Source organism: Sycon ciliatum, chromosome 5, assembly GCF_964019385.1.
Source record: "Sycon ciliatum chromosome 5, ocSycCili1.1, whole genome shotgun sequence".
Taxonomy (NCBI): domain Eukaryota; kingdom Metazoa; phylum Porifera; class Calcarea; order Leucosolenida; family Sycettidae; genus Sycon; species Sycon ciliatum.
In genome coordinates, this window is record NC_088647.1 from 12,888,350 (window position 1) to 12,907,921 (window position 19,572).

General features: G+C 46.2%; 2 protein-coding genes across 3 annotated transcripts in view; one reads left to right on the forward strand and one right to left on the reverse strand.

The window, feature by feature from the left end:
- The first annotated feature begins 164 nt into the window (after positions 1-164).
- LOC135817659 (ATP-binding cassette sub-family E member 1-like) lies at positions 165-13,072 on the forward strand. Its single transcript, XM_065330885.1, has 20 exons — positions 165-354; positions 452-537; positions 1,055-1,152; positions 1,284-1,401; positions 1,766-1,855; positions 2,379-2,496; positions 2,898-2,994; positions 3,353-3,442; positions 4,032-4,153; positions 5,875-5,969; positions 6,167-6,224; positions 6,470-6,541; positions 7,019-7,078; positions 8,887-8,945; positions 9,784-9,894; positions 10,225-10,284; positions 10,606-10,688; positions 11,008-11,130; positions 12,227-12,338; positions 12,707-13,072. Exons 1-20 carry the CDS (start codon positions 252-254, stop codon positions 12,752-12,754), a joined length of 1,803 nt encoding a protein of 600 aa, XP_065186957.1. The 5' UTR covers positions 165-251; the 3' UTR covers positions 12,755-13,072.
- The window catches only part of LOC135817660 (electron transfer flavoprotein-ubiquinone oxidoreductase, mitochondrial-like), a 12,722-nt gene continuing 6,123 nt past the window's right edge, over positions 12,974-19,572 (reverse strand). For both annotated transcript variants that reach the window (XM_065330886.1, XM_065330887.1), the window contains 6 exons: positions 19,456-19,533; positions 18,882-18,932; positions 18,480-18,572; positions 18,083-18,239; positions 14,620-14,867; positions 12,974-13,841 (listed from right to left, as the gene is read on the reverse strand). In XM_065330886.1, coding sequence (XP_065186958.1) covers positions 13,527-13,841; positions 14,620-14,867; positions 18,083-18,239; positions 18,480-18,572; positions 18,882-18,932; positions 19,456-19,533 — 942 coding nt within the window. In that variant the 3' untranslated portion in view covers positions 12,974-13,526. The remainder of the gene's footprint in view (positions 13,842-14,619; positions 14,868-18,082; positions 18,240-18,479; positions 18,573-18,881; positions 18,933-19,455; positions 19,534-19,572) is intronic.

Sequence of the window (19,572 nt, forward strand, 5' to 3'; positions counted from 1 at the left end):
ATTGCATGACGCGTATGTAACTTTTGTTGACGTCAATTCAGGGTAGTTTCCATGGCTACCTCGAGGAAAATGGAGCTTGGAAGTAACATTTTTTGTGCCGAAAGCTGGATCTGTATGATGCATGCATGATGCATGATTTGAGTTGGACGAGTTGATTTCTTCCTTTTCGTAAACTCTTTTTGAGTATTGAGGACAAGCCACCATCTCTCCGCTGAGCTTTCTTACAAGCTCTTGGCCCGTGCGCAGGAGAGATGGCTGAGAAACTGACTAGGATCGCCATCGTCAGCACGGACAAATGCCGTCCCAAGAAATGTCGGCAAGAGTGCAAGAAGAGCTGCCCTGTCGTTCGGATGGGTATGCGAATTGATGCTTCGTACCATTGTTTGACTTCTTCACATTTTCTGAGTCGATGGGCCTGTACTTCCACTGCTCGTATTGTCTGGACTTGTAGGCAAGCTCTGTATTGAGGTGACACCAACTGACAAGGTTGCCTTCATCTCGGAAGAGCTTTGTATTGGATGTGGTATCTGTGTGAAGGTAAATCACTCAATTGTGCTTTGTTTGTGCTGAGTACTTCAGCATGCGTGTACACAGTATTGGTTTTCAGAACCTTTCGTAAATTCAGTTTAGCTGCTGAATAAGCGTTTGTTCTGTCCAATTCTACCAAAAGCTCCTCGACGTGTGAATGTTATTGATTCGTTCATTCAAAGTTTCAAGTGGGGTTGCTAATCTTGCAAACCCTGCGCTCAACAGCTGTGCACCTTCTTGCCTACTGGTTTACACGACACAGGGGAGGGCCTAGGGAGTGGTTGATTAAAACTAGTGTAGACTCACCTTCGTTATTGAATTCCATTTGGCCTGATACTTCAAGACACAACGCTAACGTCTGTATTGCGATCTGTTAAACCTTAAGCGGACGCATAATATAATAGTTATGCACACTCGCGCACCTCACAATCAGTCGCGGGCGCGCGTGCACACACACACACATAATCACAATATACACTGAAGTGTTGGTATTGCAATACTATTTTGGTGTGCTTGTGGTTTTCAGAAATGTCCTTTTGAGGCAATCTCTATCATCAACTTGCCCAGTAACCTTGAGAAAGATACAACTCATCGCTATGGTGCTAACTCTTTCAAGCTTCACAGGTAGGAACTTCATCCATACACTCTGCAGAGAAACTTACTCGTGTTGAAGTATTGGATTGCACAACAGTATTCTGCGTATAGCCTGATGAAGCAGCCACAGCTAGAATGCGTGCCTTGTGTCTGTGTTGCAGGCTTCCCACTCCACGCCCTGGTGAGGTACTGGGTCTTGTCGGCACTAACGGTATTGGAAAGTCCACTGCGCTCAAGATCCTGGCTGGCAAGCTGAAGCCCAACCTTGGCCGCTTCAGTGTAAGCCTTTCTATGTAACGATTACCGGTATCTGTAGTATAGTCTGGCTTGTATATGCATGTGAACACATTGATAATAACACCAGATCATCAATACTGAAGGGAATAATCATGCCCTCAGCATATTACGTCCAGTATGTCAATATATAGCCTACTGACATAGAAACAATTTGCCTGCCTACGAGTGTTTTTGTATCCCAGCTGCGCGGCATGCTGCGTTCTTGTGATCTGCTGATAGGTCTGACAGTTCCTAGACATGCTCCTTTAGTATTTACTCATTGTGATCAATATGCTGTCTTCATCTTTTCATCTTTCTCGGTGATTATGTGTAACCTTGGCTTTTATTTTAAACACGCGTCTTGCAGGCACCACCAGATTGGCAAGAGATCTTGACCTACTTCCGTGGCTCGGAATTGCAGAACTACTTCACGAAGATTCTCGAGGATAACCTCAAGGTAGGTATTGCTTGTACCGTACGGTGTATGGTTATGCGTGTGTTGCTTGTACGGTGTATGGTTATGTGTGTGCTCGGCATCAGCTGTAGGCCACGCTTGTTTTCATTATCATCGGTTATGAACATTGTCTGTAAGATGTAGATTCATGACCTGTTAGTTATCACCCATGATGCATAGGAACGGCTTACTTAATGCGAGGATAGTCCGCTTAGACATGGTGCCTACTCCCGAGTGTCTTGCTAAAACAATCTCTTGCTAAAACAATCATCAGACAGCGTCATACAACTTATTTGCCTGATGGTAGTTCTAGCACTTCATGGGAAGCTTTGAGTAGCCGCGGCGCTCAAGTGATCAGTTGTGGCCCATGGCTCTCTGCTTTGTGCATTGGTCATTGCAAGTATACTGACAGTTTGCCACCATCGTTGTAGTAGGGGTTGATAATATTGTACATGCGTCTTTGTACATGTACATGTACTATGTTTGGTTTCGACATCTAATATTAGTGGGCTTGTGTTGTCGACAGGCGTTCATCAAGCCGCAGTATGTTGATCAGATCCCGAAGGCTGTCTCGGGCAAGGTACAGGAGATCCTGGAGAAGAGAGACGACACAGACACGAAGGAGTCCATCTGTCAACAGCTGGGTAAGATATTTCAGCTGGACATTGTTCCCATATTCTCTTTGATCCACTGTCATGGGAAATGTTGCAGTGTTCGTAACGCTGTGGCTCTCTCATATTTGAATGCCGTTTTTCCTGTTTGTAGCATTTCTATTAGTTGGGAACTCGTGGCCTGGCACTAGGGAGACATGGATGCAGCGAATGGGATTTTGGGTATTTGACCACTTTACTGGTGGATCTACCCACCTCCTACCGCTTTAGGAGCTGCCTAATCTGCGCCTTTGACCTTTGCAGGGTGGCGGCGTTCCTACGGATGCTGAAAACTCAGTCAACTGAGTCTCAAGTGAATCGTGAATTTTTGGAGGTGTAATTCTCAATTTCTCAAACTTTACCGATTATGAATTTGCTGTTGGTTTATTTCTCAGACCTTGTCAATGTCTTGAACAGAGATGTTGAGGCTTTGTCTGGCGGAGAGTTGCAGAGATTTGCCTGTGCTGTCGTCTGCATTCAGAATGCCGACATGTAAGTTTTGTTGTAATTTTTACTTGTAAGTACCTGTCGTCATTTTACTGTCCAATGTGTGCCGCTCTGTGTGTAGTACTGTCCAGTGTGTGATGCTGTGTGTGTAGATGTACTGTCCAATGTGTGATGCTGTGTGTGTGGATGACTAGTATATAGATGTGTGTACCTACGACGCTAGCTCTCATGCGTGAAAGGGTCAGTATTTCAGTGGTAGGTGGAGTATGGGTATATATCAGAACTGCCTCCAAGTACGTGTGCATGACATTGTGTGTGTGTGTGTGTGTGTGTGCGTGCTTGTGTGTGTGCTTGTGTGTGTGTATGTGCATGTGCCTTTTATGTCTGTGTTTGTTCTGTGTAGCTACATGTTTGATGAGCCGAGCAGTTACCTGGACGTCAAGCAGAGATTAAAGGCTGCATTGGCAATCCGCTCGCTGATCCGTGCCGATAGGTATGCTGTTTGTACCTGTGCCGGATTGGTTGCTTGGGATTGCTTTTCACCTGGTGAACCAGCTTGTCATGTAACAGTTACAGTAGAATGCCGATTATCCGAACGTCAACTATCCAAACGATCAATTGTCCGAAATGCCTGCTTTCATTGAATTGAGTGGTAGAAAGTGAGTTTTTGCTGATCTCTCCTCGCGGAACACCATTCAAGCGATGCACAAGATGTATTACAATAGGTTGGAGTCAAAATGTGCATGTATAGCGATAGTGTCATTTTGAAGAGCTGGAGTGTGCCCAGCTCCTGTTGTTCTGCCGAAGAGAATGAAAAATGATTTTTTTTAAACATGCTGGAATGTGCATGTTTTTGATAGATGTGTGACTGCTCCCTTATCCGAACATTCTTCCCATCTGAATCCTCTGGAGACAGGCTGCGCCCCGAGGGGTGCGGATAATCGGCACTGTAACTTACTGTACGTGTGTTCTGTCCAGCAGCTTGGCTCTAGTCTCCTCTGTTCAGTTGCAGAGTTAGGTCTAACATGTTAGCCTAATTAATGGTCTGTTGTCTCTGCTCATATATTTTGTTTGGCCCTCAGATACATTATCGTGGTGGAGCACGATTTGAGTGTGCTCGACTATCTCTCCGACTACATCTGCTGCTTGTACGGAGTTCCCGGAGCCTACGGTGTCGTAACACTGCCCTTCAGTGTTGGACAAGGTATGCGCTGACCTGACCTGTGCTGACTATGTGCATGAGTGGGGATAGCGTCCATTCACTCTTTCCCCACCCTGTAGCAGTGTAGATGCTGAGATATTATGGCAGTGGCTTGACTAACCAGCGAAGAATGTTTCAACTCTCGCTGACCACGGCTGTCAAGAAGCGGCAACTTAGAAAGATGGCGTCGGTTCGAGATGGCATGGTAACCGCGCACGTGCGGTGGTCCGTGACTTGCTCATGTATGCACGCAAATGCAAGTCACAAACTCACAAAGATCGTCTTTGCATTTGGAGAAAATATCTTCGACTCTCTTTGGAGGTTGGCGAGGTTTGCCTAATCTTTACTTGATTGCGATGCCGGTATGTCCTCTCAATAATTAGAACAAAGAGAACTGATGATCGCTTCATTGCTGAGCAGAAGTAACAATCAACTCTACTCATGTCCTCAGTGCCAAAGGCAGACGACTGCAATTCCACAACGCTCATTTCACGATGATGGAAACAATAATCGTGTACTAGTACACACTTGGACCATTTGGTCATCCCTATTCTAGCCGCTAGTCCGTCCAGCAAGCAGATATTGACTATTACGATAAGTACAACTGCGTGAACGAGGGCTCACCCAGCAATTCAATTCAAGACGTGACTCCAGTCAAGAATTAGGATCTTTACTCGAGAACTTCACAAATACAGGTCAAGGCACCCCACAAAACTGATAGATGGCACGAACGAAAGACAAATAGGCTAGACAAAGTGTCCCAAGTGATTGAAAACAGCAGATCTACCAAATAAGACAGCTACATGTGCCTAAACAACGATTCCCATACAGTAGAGAGTAGTATCAGGCAGAATGAAAGCCTTGGAAGTGCACAAATACAGCCACGACCGCCACAAAAATTGGACGACCGCCACAAAAAAATTCTCATTGCTCTACCTCCTTGAAGGGTGAAAGTTACCAGTTTTCCTATAGCGATGTCAGTTTATGCCTGTTGGAACCCCCCACAGCCCGCACGAAATACCTTTCAAATAATTCCAGGATGCAATTGCAGCTCCAGACTGGAGGAAGAAGAACACCGTGAAAAATAACGGCAACGATGCCCAAACTCTCGGGAAACGGCTGAAGTCTTCCTGAAGATGTTAACATTGAATAGCCATCGATTACCAGCGTGGTTTGGTGACTTTAGAACTGTTTTGAGACTTAGAACGAAGCGATATCTCAAATTTGATGGAATTGTTACTGTACAAGCAGAACTATTCGTCTGGAATTTAATTTTGTCTTTTTCGTCCAACGAGCTGTTGGACTAAATTAAATGCTGGACTAATATTAATTTGTCCAGCTTTTCAATACACTCTTATGATCCATGGACGAAATTTACAACCGGACGAACTCCCTTTCTTTGGAGCTGGACGAAATTATTGACCGACGAAATTTTCTGCTTATACAGTACCTGTCAAATGCGTGGGCGAGCAGGCCAGCTGACTGGTTATGCATGAACATGCATGAGCGTGCATTGATTTTTCATGGTTCACGTGCAGAAAACTAAGTTGCCGCGATCCAAGTGCAGCTAACAGTCGTGTGACTGCCATGCTTGATTTACACCTGTAACCTTGTTTTAAAGTTGTGATTCCTAGTGACTGTCTCCCGTGTCATCTTGTTTTCGTGTGTGTGTTCACAATACACCTTTGGTTTGCTCTCTCGTCTCTCTCTATTTGTCCATCCAGGTATCAACGTGTTCCTGGACGGTTTTATTCCCACTGAGAACTTGCGTTTCCGTGAGACGCGACTCATGTTCAAGGTTGCCGAGACTGCAGATAAGGTAACCGAGCTTTCATGGTATTCCGGGTCCAAACTTGACGTGATAATTTTGCCCATGGAGACTGTTTATGGAGGAAGTGAATTGACTGAGGGAGGCTGGGTGATGGAATTTTCCTTGCATAGTATTTCCAGGTTTACAGAGCTGTTAACAGTGCTGTTTGTTCTGGTGTATGTGTCTGTGTGTGTGTCTGCATGTAGGAGGAGGAAGTCAAGAAGCTCCACCACAACACGTACCCTGACATGTCAGTAAAGCTTGGTAAGTAGTTGTTAAATGGCTGTTATGGAGGTGTGTGTTCTTGTGTGTACCTGTGTGCGCGCGCGTGCGTGCATGCTCGTGTGTATGTCTATACCCCCTGCCATGTGGGAATGGATGCTTGATGAGTATGGTCATTCGGTGCCAATAATCTTATCTGTGTTCCTCTGTTCTTGCCTCCTCATGGTGTGTGTGTGCGTGTCATTAATCTTCTTTTTTCCCCATCTTTTGTGACTGGATGTGCACAGGTGACTTCAAGCTGCAGGTCAACCAAGGTGACTTTACTGACTCTGAGCTGATTGTCATGTTGGGAGAGAATGGTAGGTGCACTGTCCAACTCTGTATATGAATAGCGCATGCGTATTCCCATGGTCCACACGATATATTCGTGGTGATGATGTGTGTGGTCCACCATGACCCACACTCTTTGTGCTGCAACTGAGAAAGAGGGAAAGAAAGAGAGAGAGAGAGAGAGAGAGAGAGGGGGGGGGGGGGGGGGGTGTATGTGTGCCTGCGGATTGGGCAGCTACCTGGCGTAAGTCTTCGTTTAGATTGTGTCCGCTTTTGTTGCTATAAGAAAACATTAGCATGGGTTCACTTGGAGGCTTGCATGCTTTTCTTGCGATGGGTGAACGTAGTTTGTGTGTGTGCGCGTGTATGGGTGTGCTCACGCGTGCGCACGGGACATATCCTCCAGCACTAGCACCAGCAACTAATGTGACAAATGTACTGTGGCTCATTCGCCTGTTAACTGTTCTGTATGTTATGGTTTGCTTTTCTTATGCATACTTTTCAAGGCACTGGCAAGACTACTTTTATCCGCATGATGGCTGGTCTGCTGAAGCCTGCTGAAGGCGGTGAGTGTGAAAAACTTTGAATACACTGATAATTTATTCCAGTGCACTGATTGTGGTTGTTGGTAACATAGCGGGGGTGTCATCCACTAATTTCGTGTAATCTCCGCATGCACAGACCCTTGGGACTCTGATCTGAATTTTATTCCCGTAGCTATGCAGAAGACGTTACTTCAGTAACGTCTGGCGCTAGCCAGGGTCCACACAGCTTTAATTTGGTGTTTGTGTGTTTGTTTGTGTCACGCCTGGCGCTATCCGTATCTGACGGCAAAAAAGCATAGGATGTTATAAATTTTTCAATTCTCCTTTTTTTCAGGCATATCCTGGGATTCGAACCCGCACTATCGCCCTACATGCATTCCCCCATACACTTCGCATTCATACCCATTCTTCCAAGTTGCGTTACGTTATTAGGCCACACTTTGTTTTTTCTATGTTTCTCGTCATCGCCCGCGTAGGTTTTCAGAAATTTCGAAGAAAAAAAAGAGTTCATACTACGTAGATCTACATGTATGTGCGCTGCACATGCTGCAGCAGCTAGCCTAGATGCGTCAATCAAAATCGTAAACGTTTGCACCACAGCAGCAAAGGAGCGCTCCCCGTCCTATCCGTTCTCTGCGATGAAGGCTGCCATGACGAAGCTTTCAGTCGTTCACTGCCTGAGCCTCGTGGGTCCCAGGAATACCGTAAGTCGGACGAGTTCCGTGGCAACTGGCGTCTGTGGAACGATGTCGTGGGCAGAAAACCCCAGCAATAGACGCGTGGCGAGGAAAAGATGAGCAGCGTGGAGACAAGAGTTTGATAAGCGGACACAAGGACATTGAAGTAACAAAACCAAAAGAGACCAGTGGGAAAGCGTTTGTTGATGCGATAGCAGATAAATGTATGTTCTCTTCGCCATCTCGTATTTATCAAACTTTATACTCTCATTGTTGCAGTTTGCCTGATATTCGTGGGCTGTAGTGCAATCATGTACATGATTGTACAATGTAGTACTGTATACATGGTATACGTAGTGTCTTGTATGATACTATGAATCACGCATACCGGTATAAGACGGCAACGTCTGTAGGGCCTTCCCTATCAAAATAATAAATTCTACTACTACTACTACTACTATACAAGTAAAATGTATCCAGTTTTCAGTAGAAATTGTTCTTGTTTTTTCCTTGGCTTTTGTTTTTTTTCCGCCCGCCCGCATACCTTTTGTTAAAATTTGCCGACGAGAAACATAGAAATAACAAAGTGTGGCCTTATCTTGCGTTTGAAAGCCCTATTTGAATATTGCGGGAAGCTGTATGTGGCCAGCTGTGTTTGATGGTACGGTACGGTACGGGAGACGGTGTCGTATTACCCTCGATCGTACCTGTCCCGTCCCTATCCCCTACCGTACCGTGCCATCAAAGACGGCTGGCCACAATGCATATAACTCAAATAGGGCTTTCAAATGCAAGATCACAATGTGAAACAACTTGGAAGAATTAGTATGTATGCGAAGTGCATCGGGGGATGAATGCAGGGCGCGCGATAGTGCGGGTTCGAATCCCAGGTTATGTCTAAAAAAAAGGAATTTTTTAAAGAATTTATAACATGCTATGCTTTTTTTTTGTGTAGGTCACCAAGGCAAAAAAGCATAGCGTAGGGCCCTGAGCTTCCAAGCTCTCTCGTCTGTCCAGCAAAGAAATCACATGGGGTTTATCTGTGTGGCGTTGCTATCTTTGATCATCCCTTTCCTTGCAGCAGTTGCAGCTGGGCTGGCTCATATAGGTACATGTGTCCCTTCTGTTGCCTGCTTTTTCTTCTTTCTTCAGTCGAGGTTCCTAGATTGAATGTCAGCTACAAGCCGCAGAAGATCAGTCCCAAGTCTGAGGTAAGACAGTGCAAGACCGTACATGTTTTTCGATTTTGACAGTATGTTACAAGGCGAGGACGCGTAGTGCTCCTGACTACAACCATAACCCGGTTGGCAGAGTCCCGGTCTTGCGACCATTTGAACCGTATTGGGAAACCCCAGGTTCGGACCCTCGATACTCTAGGGGTTGGTAGGATTTAGAAAATTTCTTTTTTTGTTGTAGAAGTCGTCGTGTTGCCGCCGCAGTATTGTTCACGTTGTCGCGTACGCGTTGCTGCCGCTGTAGGGATCACGTCTGCCAACCGGGTTATGGTTGTAGTCAGGAGCACTACGCGTCCTCGCCTTGTAACATGCTGTCAAAATCGAAAAACATGTTAAACTACCAAGCAAGGCTTCTGTGTATATAAGACCGTACATGTATGTAGACTCACTCTGCCAACCGAAAGCATCTTGATTTTGTCTTTCATAGTTTTTAGTCTTGGCATTGTGCCGGAATGTGGAGTAGTTTCCTGGAATGATCTGAGGTGCATTTATCGTGTGTAGACTCAAAGAGTTGCGGCAGCTTGAGAGAGTGCTCAGTGCACCTACATGCAGAACACTCTTTCGTTTACAGGACCCGTATCGTGTAGACTGTGGTATTGTGGATGATATTTGTCCAGTTACACACTTTGTACAGCCACTAGAGCAAGGGCGATGTGTTTTGTTGTCGTGAGTGCCTGAATGGACAAGTGTTTGTGTGTGTTGTGTGTGTGCGTGTCCGTGTGTCCATGTGTGTATGCACCCTTTGTGCTCAAGGACCTCTTTTTCATTACTTATTCATGTGGTTCTGTGTTTTTTGTTTGTGTTGTGGTGCTAGGACTCTGTGTTGGGCCTGCTGCACAAGAAGATCCGTGATGCATACGCTCATCCACAGTTCCAGGCTGAGGTCATCAGGCCACTGTGCTTGGACCGCATCATGGACCAAGAGGTAGGTCATTGTGTGATTTGTCATCTTTTATTGAAAAATCTAGCCCTATGGAGAAGGCAGAAATGCATGTTTATCTGGTGAAGTAAAAGTATTCTCGATCAATCCATGTACACGGTCGTGCGCAGCTTCACTGCCCATGTGATTATTTGCCTACTCTCCTTGGTGACCAAGGCCTTGGGTCCTGGCTAGCATGCGGTGCTGAGTGAATTCCTTTTCTTGTTTTTTTTATGCTCCTCCCTTTCTCATCTCTAAAAGTGAATTGGTTTGCTCTGTGTTGATCTAACTTGTTCTGTTCTGCACTTGATTGATATCTGCTGGATTGCTTCTCAGGTGAAGAACTTGTCTGGTGGTGAGTTGCAGAGAGTTGCTCTTGCTCTGGCTCTTGGAAAGGTGAGCAGCATCGATCCTTGCTACTTGCTACATGTACTTCGAAGTAGTCTCATGTCATATTGTTCGTTGTTTTCAATGAGTCTGAAAGGAACTTTGTAACACTGCTGTTAGAGTACATGTACTAGTATCAGTACCTCATAGTATTTGTGAATCCAACTGGATTGTCCAGCCTATTGTTACTAAAAATTCTCTATCATATTGCTTTCTTGTCCTGGGATGGAATTGCCTTTGTCTTCCCTCTCCCTCTCTTCTCTCCCTTGACTGGTGATGCTCATTTGCTGCTGCTGCTGCTGCGCACTGTGTTTCAATTTCTGAATACAGCCTGCTGATGTGTATCTGATTGATGAGCCGTCTGCCTACCTGGACTCAGAGCAGCGTATTGTTGCGGCCAAGGTTATCAAGAGGTACAGACATTCGTGCTGCTTTCTTTCTATACGAAAGAAACTCCTTGCATAATGGACAATTATTAGAAACTCAGTTTAAGAGTACATACCTGGCAGATAGAGTGGGTGGGACCTGTGAAACTCAGCCGACCTGCAGGTCTCGGCATCATAGCTTGCCAGATGTTATGTTTGTGATTTCATCGTCTGATCTTGTTTTGTAGTATTACCCTCCCGTCAAGTATCAGTGAGATTTGCGTTTAGTCGTTTACGCTTACCTGTTCATAGTGTTTAAGCCGGCACAATAAGGTGTGTGTGTGTATGTGTACTCGCCTGCTCTCAGGTTTATTCTCCATGCCAAGAAGACAGCGTTCATCGTGGAGCACGATTTCATCATGGCCACGTACCTTGCCGACCGTGTCATTGTCTTCGAAGGAAAGCCGTCTATCGACACGTTGGCTAACACGTAAGTTTCAACACACCCTGATAACTGTTGTATTTTTCTCGTGTGCATTAAGGATGCACAGCAGCACTTCCTTGACCCCTTCAAGGAAGTGTCTGGCAGGCTCTGGAGAAACTGGTGTCACCACTGTGACAAGCTGGTCGTTATTTGTGGATCGTTCACGGTCTCTCCGACCTAGCAGGACCATTGTCGTAGATGATAAAATAAGTACTGGGAAGCATCGGACACAAGAGAATGGAGATGAGGTGTTTTCGGGTGATGTTTACGTAATCTTCTCCTTGCTGATACTGGCATTCTGGAGAAAGATCTGTGATAGGAGCTTGAACGTAATGACGGTAGGAATCAATGAATAACAACATCTGGGTGAAATAATTCACTTGACCACCGCGAAGTGTGACATTTGGCAGGTGGGCCCCTTACACCACATGCCAGTGTTATGTTTTCTGTACCAGCAATGGGTCCCCAGCCAGAAGGGAGCCAGTACAGTCACATTGGCAGGTGTGTCACCTTGCTTTGAAGGAAACCACTCCAAACGTGTGTGTGTGTGTGTGTGTGTGTGTGTGTGTGTGTGTGTGTGTGTGTGTGTGTGTGTGTGTGTGTGTGTGTGTGTATCCATCCGAAAACTGGATACAAGTGGATACAAACATCAGCATTGCCACGAGGCTGTGACTTGGAGCAAGTCTGCTCGGGGCCCCAAATCGATTTACTAGTATTTGAATAAACCGATCTACATGTTTTCTCTCTCTATCTCTCTATCTCTCTATCTCTCTCTCTCTCTCTCTCTCTCTCTCTCTCTCTCTCTCTCTCTCTCTCTCTCTCTCTCTCTCTCTCTCTCTCTCTCTCTCTCTCTCTCTACCTCTCTACCTCTCTCTCTACCTACCTCTCTCTCTCTACCTCTCTCTCCCTCTCTCTCTCTCTCTCTCTCTTTTTCTCTCTCTCTCTCTCTCTCTCTCTTTTTCTCTCTCTCTCTCTCTCTCTCTCTCTCTTTTTCTCTCTCTCTCTCTCTCTCTCTCTCTCTCTCTCTCTCTCTCTCTCTCTCTCTCTCTCTCTCTCTCTCTCTCTCTCTACCTCTGCACCATCCTGTCCTCTGTAACCACAGGCCTCAGGTGCTGTTGACAGGAATGAACAAGTTCTTGAAGTCTCTGGACATCACCTTCCGCCGTGATCCATCCAACTTCAGACCGCGAATCAACAAGCTCAACTCCCTCAAGGTGAGACTGTCTGCGACTGAGAACAACTTAGATACAGCGACAGCTATGATGCAGTAGTGCTGTACACTATACCATACACTGCATGTTGCAGTGCTCTCTGCATCTATCTATATTGTTGTGTTCAATGCCTCAAACGTGCCTGTGACGTCATTGCCTGTCATCATTACCGGTATCCGTTACGTGTGTGTGTGTGTGTGTGTGTGCGCGCACGTGTGCGTACGTGTGTGTGGAGCTGTGTGTGTGGGTGTTTTGTAGCTAACTACCAGTGTACAGTTCTGATTGTTTCTTGTCTTTCCGTTGCAGTCAAGACAAGTGCTTTCTGTTTGTTTGACGTATTTTCTCTTTGTGGCTTGTGTTCTCACCTATAGGATTCCGAACAGAAGCGATCCCACAACTACTTCTTCTTGGATGACTAAAGCCGTCACAGAAATCGTCAGCCGTGTGTCTGCAAAGTGCAAAGAATGGTGGTGGCTTATCTTCTTTTTATACCCATACTTGGAAGTATCTTTTCTACAGTGGCAGCAATCTGCCACGTGCTTTGCCACTACTGGTATGCTGTGCAATCAGTATCATGCAGCTGCCCATGGAAAGCACTTTGCAGTGCCTCTCTGAACATAACCCAGCGCCTGATCATATCACATGACTGTTGCCATGGCCATGACCAGCCAGCGGTCCTTTTCATACAAATTTAACATTGATCTTGCTAGTAAAAAAAAGAGAAGACATGAAATGAATGGCAACAATCCAATTCGAGTGCTCTGGGAGTTCTTTCTATGACTGAGAGAGGCTAGGGTCAGTAGGGTGGAGTTCCCTTAAAAGTTACGTGTTGGTAAATCGAGGGATAGTAAAAAAAGAACGAGTCGTATTGCTTGCGCTGCTGACCAAGAAGCCCAGCCAAGTAGCTATCGCTCGTGAAAAATGTACTATATTTGACAGAAGATGAACCGAAGAGAAGAAAACGAGTCGGTAGCATACTACTACAGTAGTCTACAGAGGCATATCCATCAAACTCCACCAGATTTCTCCGTACTGAGTACCTACAGATATACCACATGCCTGGCTAGTTTCATTGTCTAGAATTGTGATAAATATGCTGGATCAGATGGCCAACAGTAGCAAGCAGTGGGAAAATAATCAAAGAGATAATTCAACAAAATTCAAGTAAGTTCTCTGCAGCGTAGGTCATGCTCACATGCCATCATACGCTGGCCCTCCGCCACTCTCTGGCACCACCCAGTTGATATTCTGCGATACGTCCTTGATATCACACGTCTTGCAGTGCACACAGTTCTGTGCGTTGATCTGCAGCCGCATGCCTTCGCCAGACTCCTCCGGTACAAACTCATACACTCCGGCCGGACAGAAGCGCGATTCTGGACCAGCAAACTCTGCTAGGTTGCGCTGTACTGGCTTGGCATCATCGGCTAGTGTCAGATGAGGTGGCTGGTCACCTTCATGGTTTGTGCCACTAAGCGCTACAGATGATAGCAAGTCGAATGTAACCTAGAGAGGGAGGAGGAGAGAGAGACATTAATATTAGCACGCAGGCTTCTTGCTCTGCCGCACGAGTAACAAGCACTGGTACAAAAAGTACATGACCAAGAGCGTCCATCGAGCTGTGATGGGTTCACCCACGGCGTAATTTGTTATCGCACCATTCTTTGGCAGAAGTATGATCAAGTGTGTATGCTTTTCCGCGCTTGTTTCGTAGATACGGTGAGAGTTCATCAGGTTCAGGACACACCGATCTATCATCCATTGTTTTGCTTCGAATACCGTAGCTGTGATGTACAACTTCTTCTTACTTTGATCTCTGGCTACATATGATGGCGTCAGTTAGCCAAATAGCCGCCAAAGACTGATGTCAATAAAATGTGAACAGTGCCATTCGGCTGTTCAATAATGCAACAATAGAAGGGGTCACGGGTACTTCAAAGAAGAAGAAGAGAAGGGTACCAGTGTGTCGGCTGGGAGCGCATGGAGGAGAAGAGATATTGTTGCATTAATTAAAGACTGATGCCATAAAAAAATCCACCGTGAGCTGTGGGATCGTCGAGTTGCACACTCTTGGTTATGTACTCTTGCTGGTACTATTAATATACACCTACATCTCCAGGAATGAATTGTTCTGGATGGAGTTGACAGCAGTTCAAGATAGAGTTGACACGCTATGGCTACATGTACATGCACACCCACCCACCCACCCACCCACCCACCCACTGTCATGCTACTCTACACAAATACCAACATACATGTACAGTGCAGTGTGGTCCAGGCTTACCTCTCCATCTGGCTTGGGATACTCAATCTCTTTGCACTGGCTAGCGGGCAGGAGGGACTCGCTATCTTTGCCGTGATGCTTCAGCGTGAACGGCTCCATTCCACGACTGACATACATGAACCCAGAGTAGATCATGCCACCGTACACACCCAGAGAGGTGCTGAAAGACGGACGGAAGTTGCGCACAGCCTTCAGCTCCTTCATGATGTCACTCTCCATCAGTCTCTCGTGATAGTCCAGCACCATACCTTCAAGGAAAACAACAAATAAAAGTTAAAAGCTGTATACTATCCACACAGCAAACCCAGCAAAATACAGCGAGAACAGCAGCACAAGCACAGAGACACAAGATCATAGGCTATCATAGAGAATGTGTCTACCGCTACTTAGCTCCCATTAGGCCAAGTAAAAAAATTGATTGTTGATCATCAGAATTTTCCGAAAAATCGGGGCGGACGGGAGGGTTTTATTTTTATTTTAGGCCATACGTTTTTATTTCTATGTTTCTCGTCACCTGAAAATCTAAAAACGTATGCGAGAGGTGGAAAAAAATAAAAAATGACCGAAAAATAAAAAAGTTTATTAGACCTTTGTTCACACTAAAATCCACCAATACACCATGCAAAATAGCATCCATAGTTAGCAACTAGTATGTGGTAGGAGCTTCTGTCACAATCTGTGCATGTGCAGCTAGATTGCGCACAAAAAATGCCGTCCTTGCATCATGTGTCGCGCATGCCAGGCCACATTATGTACATGTGCATGAGTGTGCTGGTCCCCACATACATGCACAGTCAGTGCAGCACAGTTTTTTTCTTTTTTTCTTCCAGACTCCTGAATCGTATGCGCGCGGGTGACGAGAAACATAGAAATAAAAACGTGTGGCCTTATACAAGAGAGAGTTTGGAAGCTTTGTCACAACTCCGAGTTTCACGTATCTCTACGATCATCAGGCAACTGATGGATCCAAAACGGGCAGCCAGAACATAAGGGGGAGCAAGGTGGGAAATTCCGAGGGGTGTCATAGGCGACGCGTATCATAGCGCAAGAGTCAGGTGCAGGCGTGAAGTTGCCAAGTCTTCAGACTTGGGGCTATGCAGCAGTAGTTCCGGCATGAATGATATAGAATAGAGCTGGGGGCAAATGCCAAATCCACACATGCCCACACCACAACACAAACATACACCCACACTCTCTCCCTTTTCTCACATACACATACACTCACACGCGCGTCCGCACACACATTCTCTAAATCTCTCTCTCTCTCTCACACACACACACACACACATTCATTCTCTATATCTCACACATGCACACGCACACACACATTCATTCTCTATATCACACACACACACACACACACACACACACGCATTCTCCAAATCTCACACACACATTCTCTAAATCTTACATACACACACACACATTCTCCAAATCTCACACAAACATTCTGTCTCTCTCTCTCTCTCTCTCTCTCTCTCTCTCTCTCTCTCTCTCTCTCTCTCTCTCTCTCTCTCACACACACACACACACACGGCCACAATACTCATCCTTTCATTCTCACACCTACCGCACACATACTTGCACCCGCACTTATCCAATCACCCACACGCACTCTCTTTCTCACGAATGCACACAAACACACACACACACACACACACACACACACACACACACACACACACACATGCGCGCACACACACGCACACACGCACACACACACACACACACACACACACACACACACTTGGCAGCGGGACTACCAGCTAGATTCACTTGACCTTGCGCGCAAAGTTACAGAGGTAGAACTTGTTTTCATGACGGCACTTGGACACAAGCTCTGACCTCTTGTTGAGGGAGCGGGTCTTGTTGGCCCAGGCAATCTCCAGCTTCTCGGCCAGACACAGGTTGCAGCGCTTCGAGATGTTAGAGTATGGTGCGGCTCTCCTCACAACGGACCACCTGATACTGTAAGGTTTGTTTTCATCCTTCAGTCTCCAGATGTGTCTGGACAGTCACGTTGAGGTCTCGTGCTTCTTGTGGCGAATAGTATGTTGATGACCATTGAATCGTGTCTTGAATGTCCCTTCCGTTAATCCAGTGTACTCCTTCATGTCGCTGCCGGTTACATGTGCCCTGTACACAATTTTTATTTTATAACTTTTTTATATCTGCATCGACCGGCCATCTTGAAATCTTAGCATGTATTACATCTATGGGGTTATGGGTACTACCAAGAGTGCATAAACAAGAGTATGCAACTGTGGTTATGGGTCAGTGCGCGGCGCGCTGCCTTCATTACGTAACTTGCCTTCATCACGCTCTGAAAGCATGCATTCAAACTCACAATTTCTCGTACGAGCCCATCTGTTTTTGCTCGATTCGTTCCAGTACCTACGCAATCTCTAAATTCTGGCGCTTGAACTCCAGTTCCGTACGAAAGTTCATTTCAAACCAGAGGAAAAGTGCGGTGTTTGATTTTCCGCAGTGTGCGGACTGCAGCTGAATGATGTAATGAAGGCAGCGCGCCGCGCATCTGGCCCATAGAAAAGAGATCACAGTTGCATACTCTTGTTTATGGACTCTTGGTACTACCATTGTTGATTGTGACTGCTATCAGTCTGCCTGGGCACACTCCAAACACTTTGAACATGTGCAGATGACTCTGTGATACAATTACCTGCTGCCATGCGGCGGGCACGCACACACACGACTTTTCTTCACAGTGCGGACCCTTTCAAGCGCATGAGTGCGAGTTCATCGATCAACAACAGCTTCGGACGCGGTATGCGGTGGCTGCGCAGTTTCCATGAATGCCGGCGTAGATATCAGGTGGTACACTGTACAGACTACAGTGCCATGTATTGTAGTTGCCAGATTTCACACAAGTACACTTGAATCACACTGCACTGCGTGATGTCGCTACAGTAAAAGCACCGTTGAAGCCAGGGAGTAGTATTGTACTACTCCCTGGTTGAAGCTGTACATGAGAGCTCGCATAAGCTCGTACTGCTAAAAAAAGTTCGGATTTCGCTAAACACACGAGTTTTCTACCGTTGATCACGAAAATAAAAAATAAAATAAATCCCGGGACGGACCGAAAAATCGGGGCGGGCGCTGACGATCAACAATCAATTATTTTTACTTGGCCTTAGCTCTGTGCGAATCTGCCGGTCCACCACTATGACATCAGTTGCATAACCTCTATAATATATACCATACGCAGTACATGTCAGGAGTGTTGGAACCGGTGAGGCCAAAGCCGCACCAATAGTTTAATCTTGTGATCTGTGAAGCAACTAAATATGGGCTATTTGGGTCCAAGTTTCCAAAAGAATCCCGGGGGAGAGCCGTCGGCCTTTGCAGGGTCACACCAATGCGGTATACCCCACCCCACCCCGCCTTTGCACAGTTGCACCAAAGCGGAATATCTTCTGACACCCCTGCATGTGCATGTGCCCACCTGGCTTGTGCCCATCCTTGAGTGCTTCGAAAGCACTGTCTGCCGCCAGAACACCGCTCTTCATAGCGTTGTGCGTTCCCTTGATCTTAGGTACATTCATCAGACCAGGGCTGCAGCCGAGCAAAGCACCGCCGGGGAATGATGTACGCGGCAGCGACTGTGTGAAAAAGAAAAGCACACAGCATGAATGCACAAGGACACACAGACACACACACAAGCACACACACACACACACAAAACACAGTCATACTTCAGAAGTATTAAACTTACGCAGGGTGAATTACGGATACAGCTTACACAAGCACACACTAAGGCACAAACTCACACGATGTAGACAGTATGAAACCTTTACTGATAAGCTAGTACAAATAACGGAAAACAACTAATAGGTTGTTACCTGGACGCCACCCTCGTTCAGGGCACGGGCTCCATAGCCAATACGCGTACCACCCTCAAATGTAGGTCGAACGGACGGATGTGTCTTGAATTTCTACATACGTAACCAGGAAAAGCAACCACAAATGAGAGAAAGAGTAAGCTATGATTTACACGTAGACAACATGTACACGTACTGCACTGTAGGTGAATACGATTTCCCAAACACAGGTACTTGACCAGGTTGCATTATAGAACGTCGTTGCAGCAAGTGAGTATACTAGACAGATATGAGGACGGTCCCAAGTTACCCCAAACACAGAGTGAGTGGGTCAGCGTGACACAGCGCAGGATTCAACACAGTGTACACACAGACCAGAGTGCGTGAGTGCAGTGCAGTGCGGCTTGAGGCACGGGCATTTACCTGGAACTCTTTGAACGGGTGAAGGAATGGATTCTTGTAGTCCAGCGCAATCTACACCATTGGCACAAGCACAACACAGCATCACAATTACACAAAGTACAGTGAATTGGCTCTGCAGACTCCAGTCTAGGGAGACATTACTACCTACCCCCCCCCCCCCCCCCCCCACACACACACACACACATAATCGATAACTAGATGGACTGTGTGGTGACGCAATCGTGCTGCAGACTTCACTACATTGTGCACATGTCAGGCTGGTAAGCTCAACTATAAGGATAAAGACGATCCAAGGTAAATTCCGACAGTACGGACAGAGCACGTTTGATATGATCTCCGGTTTCACTGAGCTTGACATACATAGTACACAGTGTGACTGCTGCTCACCATCTGGTTATTGTCAGCTTACCAAATCCCTGGGCGCATTGCACACCAAATAGAAGTCAGCTACGCCATGCTAGATGGGTCCAAAAGGAGTGGACAATCATACTTTTCAGGCTATGTTGGAAATGGGACCCACAGACATACGGTCGGATTGGCCAATACTACCAGCCAAGCACACTACACTACTTACAACAAATCCTACGGCAACGAGAGGTGACGATGAGTCACCAAGATGATACAGGAATGATCCTCCATAGGTCTTGGGGTCCTTCAGGGAGAAACAATAATCCAATAGAAACATACTTCG

Coding starts and splice junctions, on each gene's coding strand:
- LOC135817659 (XM_065330885.1), top strand. CDS start 252: ATGGCTGAGAAACTGACTAGGATCGCCATCGTCAGCACGGACAAATGC. Junction 538..1,054: donor GATGTGGTATCTGTGTGAAG/GTAAATCACTCA, acceptor TGTGGTTTTCAG/AAATGTCCTTTTGAGGCAAT. Junction 10,689..11,007: donor GCGGCCAAGGTTATCAAGAG/GTACAGACATTC, acceptor GCCTGCTCTCAG/GTTTATTCTCCATGCCAAGA.